At 40.5% G+C, this 10,000-nt stretch overlaps 1 protein-coding gene across 2 annotated transcripts in view; it reads left to right on the top strand.

The window, feature by feature from the left end:
* LOC137969551 (coiled-coil domain-containing protein 33-like) overlaps positions 1-10,000 on the top strand; it is a 40,246-nt gene that overhangs the window by 22,614 nt on the left and 7,632 nt on the right. For both annotated transcript variants that reach the window (XM_068815852.1, XM_068815851.1), the window contains 11 exons: positions 245-378; positions 946-985; positions 1,126-1,179; positions 2,650-2,730; positions 3,614-3,728; positions 5,890-5,978; positions 6,625-6,702; positions 7,019-7,072; positions 7,545-7,602; positions 8,984-9,054; positions 9,507-9,547. In XM_068815852.1, coding sequence (XP_068671953.1) covers positions 245-378; positions 946-985; positions 1,126-1,179; positions 2,650-2,730; positions 3,614-3,728; positions 5,890-5,978; positions 6,625-6,702; positions 7,019-7,072; positions 7,545-7,602; positions 8,984-9,054; positions 9,507-9,547 — 815 coding nt within the window. The remainder of the gene's footprint in view (positions 1-244; positions 379-945; positions 986-1,125; positions 1,180-2,649; positions 2,731-3,613; positions 3,729-5,889; positions 5,979-6,624; positions 6,703-7,018; positions 7,073-7,544; positions 7,603-8,983; positions 9,055-9,506; positions 9,548-10,000) is intronic.

Raw genomic sequence — 10,000 nt, forward strand, 5'->3', positions numbered from 1 at the left:
AGCAAAAAGGCTCAGTTTCCAGCGTTAAAAATAACTGTCTGAGCAATCTATTCTGCTAACAAAGGGTATGATTAATCGTCCGGGTTATAAATCTTCTAAGTATTTTCGCTAAAAACGGGTAGTCAAATCTCGGACTCGTTCTCGTCCTCGTCCTTGTCCTCGTCCTAGAATCTAAAGCTCTCTAATGTGCGAAAGAATGATACATTGTATTTAATGTTGTTGATGGTTTGCGGTTCATTTTCAGACAACTTATGGCCTCCCTCCAATGGACGCAGTAAAAACCATTCTGCCACAGTTTCATTCTTTGTACACAGGACCAAGAACGGAACCAGTCAAAGAATATGTCCCACTTAGTGTGTCTTCTCCTGCGGCAGGAAGGTGAGTTAAGGGGCTCATACGTTGGACATCTCGTGACAATTACATCATGCAATATCCACATCTTTTTTGGATAACAGAAACGCTGCCCCGGGGGAGGTGAATCCCATATATCGTAGGATAGGGATGATCGTCGGAAATTTTCAAAAATACCCTAAAAGATACCGGAATCTTACGGTGGGCGTGGCAACATAAGATTTTTACCCCTAAAAGATACCAGCTAAAAATGAACAAATTTATAATTTTTAAAGCATTTTTAATAGTTCCAGAGACGTCAACTTCAAACACCTTCTGCTTGAAAAGTTTAGAAAAGCATTGTCATAATTCTGAAATCTATTAATTTCAAGAACAGGAAAGATACCCCAAAAGATACCAGCCTAGACTTTGGTGGTCCAAAAACCTTTCAGACACCCTAATAGATACCAGACCCCTGATTTTGACCCCTAAAAGTTACGACGAGCATCCCCGCCCGTTGCCAACTGGAGTCTCTGAACGATGACTTTAGGGCAGATGTCTTTCATGTCATAAGGAAGATTTCGTTGTGAATGAATTATTCCTTTTTTTCCATAGAACCTTAGATGTGCGTGATAGCGCTCCCATTCCCACAGAAGTGAGTTTGGTCTCGTTTGATTGTATGGTTGTTTTAATACTAAACCCCTCTTAAATTGACAACGTTCAACGTAGGTTGTACTCAATTTGTTTTTAACCCTTTAAAGACACTGTTACCAGTAAGTTCAATGGCGCTTTCAGGTTAGAGGAAACTTTGACGATAAAAGCCTTGCTGTTATGGATTATCAAATGAAGGTACGTTACATGGATGAGGAGACGAATATATAGCAAATTTCAGATTGAGTAGAGACTCCATCCCGGCTTCGCTGAACAAGTAGCTCATCACTAGCCAAACGGCTAAAAAAAGAATATGATTGCTATCCTTTTTAGTCTTGGGTGATAGAAGAACCTGAGCATGAGCAGTGATTGTCTTTTCAGTACTCAGAAATCTTCCCGCTCAATTTTACGTTGTGCTCGTGCTGAAATGAAACCTGGGCAAAAATTCTTGACATTGTTTATGACCACAGTCAGTAGCACATGACCTTGAAGCGTGTAACTGGAACCTCTTTTCCTTGGAACAAAGCTGGGGATTTTAGGATACCGATGTTATGCCCAAATATGGACAGACATAAGATCGAAGCTGCACGCGGGGGAAAATGCACGAGCTACGTTACATCCAGATGATGATGATGATGATGAACTTTATTCATGTGTCGATGTATTTAGCTGACGCTAATTGGGGACACAACATAAAGATAAAATAAATAATGAATACTATGATAACTAATAGATAAGAAATAAGCTATAAATTATATATACATTTACAATATGCTAAAATAATCAAAACAATTCTAAGCACACCGACACACCTTAAGAGGTACAAATTACGCACGCGGGACAATTGTTGTCATTTATCAGTTCAGTAAGATCCTTACATCTAATATGAAACTTAAACCTAGATAGGCTGTTCGTTTCATTGATGTTTTTATCTAGCTTGTTCCATAAAAAGGGTCCAAGATATCTAAGAGAGTGTTTACCATACATTACAGAATTAAATCTAGGAATATCAAAATTTTGGTTTCTAAAAATTATATTTACAAGACTTAGTACTGAAAATATCACAAGTGAAATCAGAAACTAGCCTATATTTAAACTTGTACATGAGTATAGCTATGTCTTGCAATCTCCTATTAAACACGAAGACGCACTATAAAAGGCGTGGTGCCTTAGGCACATGCAAATTATTTATCAATTAACCATGGACGCAACCAAGAGCTCTGTGATAATTTGTGCAATAAAAAGCCCCTTATGGCAATGTGCCCGTAATATGTGTTAAATATCATCTGCCGTTCTTTTTTTAATCCTGAGTACCTTTTTCTTGCGCTAGAAATATCTTTTCGAGCTTCCGTCTCTGTGTTGCTGTTTGTTGATCACCATCTTGGATAATTAATCAGTCGTGCTTGAATGAATTCGAACAAAAGTATGGGCCCTTTTATAGTGCGTCTTCGTGTTTAAGAAGGCTTGGTAGTTTAGGAAACTTTTAACGCAAAAAAACGCCAGCGCTGAACCAGAGTGAAGCGCTTCAAGGTCGCGAGGTTCTGCCACAGGTGAGTGAACTGGAACAACGCAAGGCTCTCCCCCTCGTTAAAGATCTGGTGGAAAGGAAGTGTAGTTTTGGCTATATAGCACTGGGCAGAACTTAGACCATGTGTTTTGATACAATAGGAAGTTGACCGCTACAGAACGGCAATGAGAACGATGGCAACAGATCTGTTGCAAGTACGAGAAGATTGCAAGCGGCTTGAGGTGAGCGTTAATAGTTATAGTGATAGTAGGGATCGACCTCTTCGGTTTCCCGGAGGCTTTTTTTCACAGAATAACCTTGATCCACACTAGGAGTCACGCTGGGAACACCCGTGCGTCACGCTTGCAAAAGTTACGTGCGCAATGTGGTCACACTTAATTCCGTGACAACGTCTTAAGGTATGATATCTATGGAACGTACAGTGCGTAAAGGCTTGATTTGCAGGTATCATCTTATGAGGAAAGGAGAAAACTTGAAAAAAAAAAAAAATTTGGAATGGTCATTGGTCATTAAAGCAAGAGCGAGTAGGTTTGTACCGTGAGTTGTCGTCGAAAGATTGAACTTTGAAAGAGAATCAGGAATATAGGACCATTTACAGCATCCTCAAAGAAAGTGAAGCGACCTGTTTTGTGCACTGTAATGTTTGTACTCGGTTTGGTTATCACAGCTTTTCTATTTATCCAATTGGTTCTTGTACAGAGTATCGCATCATATCAAGCACAGAAAGGCCGGGTGGATAAATCTTTGGTCTGAAGGTCCAGGGTACAAGTCGCGCTCCCGCCACTACCTGAACCAGCACTAAGTAACTTTTTCTGCCTAGTCCCTCCTTGAACTCTTTGCGACTGGCTTTGCTTGTTAACAGGCATCTGGTTTGCCCTTAGCCTTAAGTCAGTCAGTTATTGTATTGTTTACTTGTAACATTGGCTCTGACTGAAAATACTGGCGGAAACATGACTATGAAGTATTTAACGATATATGACTATCCACTCTATCGCAAACGCGAGAAGCAAGCTTTTCCAAAAAAAAAAAAAGCAGAAAAGAAGAATCCTTCTTTATAATAGACGTTTTGGCATTGAAATGCGTTGGTTAATTGAATTCTTTCAGGAAGCGAACAGCAGGCTGCGAAGAGAATTAAGCCAACATGACGAGATCTCCAGACTGATGATCGATTCCAAAGATTTAGACAATGTGACTCACACCGAACTGGTGCAAAAATTTGGTAAGATCAATAGGGAAGATATCTGTTTACAAACATTGCTTGTGTTATTCCAATTTGCCAACCGCAGGAACAAAAGACCTTTTGTTTTTCGACAGCCAATGAGGCTCTGTTGGCACATTAATGACAATGGGTGACGTCAACGATATCTTGGCTATTAATGGTGCATTTAAAACCTCGTGGTGGTGGTTTTAATCGCTCATCCAGCGTTCACAAACGTAATACGCGTTCGTCAGATTTACGCCACTGAAGAGCGGCTGAGCCAACAGTTGAAGTCTTTTGCTAACTTTGGAAATCGATTGTGGAATTCTTTACGCCAATTCTTGGCGTTCACTTACAAAAATGTCTTTCAAGAAACGAATTAAAAAAATCCTGGCTAAAGTACTTGAAGTTAATGGTGTTTACGTTGACGGCCGCTCATTGTTATTAAAATAGAGTAATCATTATTATCGTAATCGTACCTTATAATATATATTTTTTTGGTTTTAATTATGTAGCTAGATAAGTTTTGTTTGTAGACTGTCTAGTTTTTTTTATCTTAATCTCGTGTTCTGTATCCTGTAAGTTTATTGGTTTATTTATGTCATTACACTACACGCCTCGATTAACATTGCTACACGCGTGTAGTGTAAATTATAACCTTAAATTTGTTTTTGATGCCACACCTTTAACCGACAGGCTTGTCGACCGTTTGTTCTTGTTATGGCAATTCGCATTGCTGATCGTAGCGATCTGATTGGATGAATTTCAGCTTCAACGGGGTTTTCGTGTATGAAAATTGTTCCACGGCATGCAGCGCCTTTCGGTTGAAGGTGCGCCTTTAGAAAATAAACTTGAATTTGTGGTAGTGTAGGTTGTGGTTGTGCATGGTCGTAGCCGCGGGGTGGATGTATCTTCGGTGGTCGAAGATTTAACTCTCCAACCCTTGATCAGTATCTCTATTGGTATTGGCTTTTTCAAGCTTCAAATTTTAGAAACCGCTTTTTTATTAGGGGTATGTAGGATTTTTGTTTTAAACATGGTGGGCAAATTGGCATTCTCTTTGCGTCGCTTGCGTCGTCGACAAGAAAGTTCTAGTAATGACTGCTGAGATTTTTAGATTTTCGAAGTTATGAACGTTTCTTAATTAAGGGGCTCAAAATAATGTCAACACTTTCAGTAAACTGTCCTATTTGAAAGGATTGAATCTACTCAACTGTATCACGTGACGGCAATGTTAGGATACCATATGAAACGCCAATAATTGCTTAACAAGATGCACTCATTTATGTAACATAATAAGTCGCTCACTATATATGGCAACAAAATAGCCATGTAAAAACATCTTACATTTTGTCTAAACGCTTACATCTCAAACACGATTGGGATGACCGCCAATTTTTATTGCTGGAAAGTGATGAGCAAACTAAGATAAAGCTTTTTTGCAAAGTTAAAAAAATTCTCTAGAGGGGTTTATGGCCAACTTCACAATTGGAAAATTTTAGGGTCAGTAAGCAGCTATTACAACGGCTCTCTGGATTGGATTAGAAAGCAATAAACCCAAACAAACAACCAATCAACGATGGACCCTAACCCTTAAAACAATGTAACTGTGTCCTAAAGGGATCCAATGAAAGTAGCGGTTGTAATCTCCTAATCACTTTCCAGGTATCAAAAAGGGGCGTTACCGAGTTGTTTTTTAAATAGTAGCATCTAAAGGCAAATTAGAGGGTGTTTTCACACGGCTGTTTTGCCGGCTGCCAGAAGCAGTCGTGGCGCAGTTGGCTAGTGCGCGGCTTTCGGGGCGAGAGGTCCCCAGTTCGATCCTCGGTGACTTCAACGTCTGTTTCGATTTTCCTCTGATCCGTGTAGCTATAGCTTTAAATACCCGTAAAACGGAGCACTGACAGAGGGAGGGGGGTAAAGGGCGCACCGTCGGCTTCCATTGATACCAGCCTCGTAGCTGAAGGAACTACCGACGTTAAATAAAGTTACTTTGCCTTTTTTGTTTACCTTTGCCGTGGTGTTTTTAGTACGTCACGTTAATGAATGCATCTTGCCAAGCAATTATTGTTGTTTTATTTGGTACCATAACATTGCCGTGACATGAAATCAGTCCTTTGAATGGAGCTATTCCTCCAAATTGATGAACAGCGTCGTGACTGTAAATTGTTTTTATCAACAGTTCTCTTGAAAAAGAAACTAGCTGATGAATCCAACAGGAGACAAGAACTTAAAACCAGGCTTCAGCATCTTCAAAATGATCTCATCAAGGTGGTGATGAAGAAAGTGTTTTTTACTACATTTGTAACATGTATTTGGGCAATGAGGGGAAAAGGAGGCGTTAGTTTGCGAAATGGCATAATTATGCAAAATGTGATGTATATCACAAACAAGATGATTCTGACCAAAAACGATATTTATCCAGGCGATTTGCCATAAACTTGAAAATCGTCAAGATTACCCAAATTCAATTCGTTTCAGTCTTGTCCATTTGTGCCCATCCATCCTTCTCTTTCCCTTTGCTGTGTTTCTTTTATGTTGTTCGACAGTTTTAAGTGGTTACTGCAACGTTTCATTTTACTTTTTGGGGATTTTGGATGTCATGAAATTACCTCATTTTGCGTGACATAGCCTCTTTAAGTTGGTGACTTCAAATTGGTAGCAGAACTAACGGCAAGGATTCTTAAAAAAAAACGAAAACAGAAATGAAGTGTTATCGGGTGGACAATCCAATGTAAATTTCGGCGTTGAGGTTTATCAGTTTGATTTTCAGTTTCGGTGTATTAAGTGCCAATAAAGCATAGCAAATCCTAAACCCGGTAAATCCTAGCAATGGACGTTCAATTAGGCAAAGCCACCTCTGTTTGGACTGATCTGAGCCTAGTTCTTCATGCGCTGATCAATGTGTCTTCTACAGAAAAACGAGATGGAGAAGGAATATATGAAACTTCAAGAAGCCCACGAAGGTCAACAAGCGCTTTTACAAAAGTTACAGGTAAGGTCATTAAGGAAACAGCTCCGTGAAGATCTTTTTAGCAAGGGAAGTAAAGAAATACAGACATCAACAAGATTCGCCTCGCGCCTCTAAAAAATGTGGCCCTTGTTGGACGTTTGCCAAGTTCCTGTCCCCCCCCCCCCCCCACCCCCTTTCCTTCCCCCAAACGTCAAGGTAGTAGCAACGGGAGTCACGCTTCGTCGCTCAGACCGCGTGACCCGGAACGGGTTCACTGCTATGAAAAATCGAGACCCAGGAACAAGCCCTCATTGCTTAAGCGTTGGCTTTTACCATTTCTTTTCCCATGCGCTTCCAGGGTAAGGTACAGAAGACCAAGGCCATTCAAGATACTTGCAAAAAGCAAGAAAGGGTAAGATGTTAATGCTAAGCTCCGCAATACTATAATCGGTAAGTGAAGCACGAACTTCCGCGCACCGGGGTGAGTGCAGTCCTGAGAAGAACTATTTCGGATAACATTGACTGACGTTTCGACAACCTGAGCGGAAGGCATTTTGACTCTGAACTTTACTGCCGCTTAGGTTGTCGAAAAGTCAGTCAATGTCACCTAAAACAGTCCTTTTCAGGACTAAACTCACCCGGACGATCTAATTCTTCGCTTAATTATGATATAACTCCTGGGTTCAAACCAATACGACATCTCCGCAATACATGCACTACCAACAATCAATGAAACCGAAGGATTTAAGGTAAACACGTTTCAAAGAGAGGTTTTGGCTCTTCTTCAATTCGGTGGGATGCTTTGCCTTCATTTCTTCCTTGAAGCTAGGTATCGGACCAAGTTGAGGCATGATGTATTTCAATCCGTTTTGCTCAAATTTCAGGTTATTGTGCAACTAGAAAAACTTTTAGCCCAGCAAGGAACAGGACATTTTAATGGTGGTATGTTTTACAACAGCATTTACAAGGATACGTTTTTGGTTGTTCTTGCCAAACTAGCCTCCATAATCATCCTTGCGCTCCCTCTCTCTCTCCCTCTCTCTCCCTCCCCCACCCCCCCCCCCCTCCCCCTTCCTCTCTTTGGGGGATGGTAAAAAGAGAGGTGCTAGAAACGAAATTGCTTTCTCTCATCAGTCATGCGTCCAGCCGCCATGTTGGTGTCTGTGAACAAAGAAGCGAAGGCCAAGTTTGTGTTCCAAATTTATGCCCCCAAAATTGAACTCAAATCCAGCGAAAATATTTTCTTTTGTTGTGTTAAAAAACCGTGGGCGCTGAATCTACTCGTGAACTAGGGATCTCTATGGGTATTGGAGAGACAATGGGTAGGATAAACACTGTAAATTCCATAAAGATCTCCCGAGAATACTGTCTTCTAAAATGAATGTGCTTTGGCGTGTAGCATTGCGGAGTATTTTTACAAGTTCCGCTGCATTTTAACGAGTCCGTAGGGCAAGTCAAAATACAAAGAACGAGTAAAACTACTCCGTGAGACTACACGCCAAAACATCGAACAAGCGATTTATGGTCCAACGTATGGTGCAAACAAAAAATTCGTGGTTAGAAGAACTTTTCAGAAAAGTGTGACAGTTTTTTTCGTGACGCGCACGACGAAAGGATATGATTGCTTCCGCGGCTTTTCTAATAACCAAGCGTTCCAAATAACTAAGTGCACAATATCATGGAATTTTTCTACTCGTTTCGTGCGTTTTTTTTTTTGTTGAAGTAAGTTACAGAGTTAGATAATAAGGTTTGCATGGCAGTAGCGCGACGTTTGAAACCACTTAGTGCGGGAACTTGAATTTAGTTCGATAAGGCGATCAAATTCACACGGGAGTGGCACGGCATGGTTTCAAACGTTGCGCTACTGCCGTACCGAACTCAATTCATAAAGTATGAAAGGTTGTTCTACTGCGCATGCTGTAGCTGACCATTGGATGGAAGGTGTGTTTTGTCGTTTTCTTTATTCTGAATTTGGCGTGACTGGATTAAATGCGACGTCGTGCTATTGTCGTGGCACTGCCAGATCAAATTCATTTAAGTTCGACACGACGGAAGCGGGACGTTTGAAGCAGGCTTGAGGTAGCTTAATTAGCTTTCTGTACCTAAATTTCCGATTGGTCATATTGTAATATAGATACGTAATAGTAATAGTAATAGTAATAGAGTTACATTTGAACAATACCGTAATAGAGGTAAACATCATGTGACTTCAGTCAACCACTCCGTTTCTTTGGGCTCTCATCCCAAGCTAACTGTGTAGTTGATGGTCTCGAGAAATTTAAAATGGTTGAAATGAATTGCTATGTTTTTTGTTTATCTGCAGAAACACGTGACACTTACAGAACTCTTAGCGAAGAAAACACTAAGCTCCAATCCGAACTCTCTCAATACAAGGTAGAGTTCAATAAGGAGATCTCCTAATGCTTACCGATAAAGCATCCGATCAGTAATTGGGATGTCATTGGTTCGACCCCATTTAGGAGCGGTCGAATTTTGTTCCGAGTAATCCCTGAATCAGCAATGAATACACCTCCCTAGTTCAGGGTACTTTTCGCGCGGATCTTTTTTGCTCATCAACCCCTCAGTGCGACTGTTGGATATTCAGGCAATCCTACTAAGTATTGCTAAATTCATGATTTGTCCACAAAGAATATGTTTATGTCCTCCCGCTGGACAAACTTGAAAGAGTTCAGTTTTCCCTTAAACGTTTGCTAGTGTTACCCCATTTTTAATATTAATTCCGAACTTTGTTCCCTAAAAGGTTTTATCTTCCCTTGTTTTTCCTTCATTATTGGACATGTTCCTCGTTTGTCGAGATCTGAGTTTGCCTCGTTTATTTCATATAGGAGATGTTAAGAAAAGCGGAAGCCAAGCAAAAGTTACCAAGGTATGTAACTTCACATTTTGGTTGCTCTTATATCCATATTTCTCTTTTGAAGGAGACAAAAAATACAGAGGGAAAAATATTGAAATCAGATTTGTTTTCCGTGCGCCGCCATCGTGTAGAATTGTGGAGTGTCAAGGTTGCCCTATAGTCTTGACACAAAGAGGTTTTGTATAATAACAACGGGAAATTTAAAAGCAGTAGTACGCGATTTTGAAATTCATTTATTTCAGATTCAAACGCTTTGTTTGAACCGAATCTTCGTCATAATCTTTCCAGAATGATGCGCATACTTTTTGGGGGTCGAGTTTTCAACGTTCTAAAAAGACTCCTAACTCATCACATCTGGGTGTACGGCTGTGCTGCGGGAGCAAGCGGGGGCCGTATTTACGCTTGCAAAGGCTCCTTATATCTGTTTTCGGCCAGATGAAGTCATGCTGCGCATTTCGTAAATCA

This window comes from Montipora foliosa, chromosome 9, assembly GCF_036669935.1.
Source record: "Montipora foliosa isolate CH-2021 chromosome 9, ASM3666993v2, whole genome shotgun sequence".
Lineage (NCBI taxonomy): Eukaryota > Metazoa > Cnidaria > Anthozoa > Scleractinia > Acroporidae > Montipora > Montipora foliosa.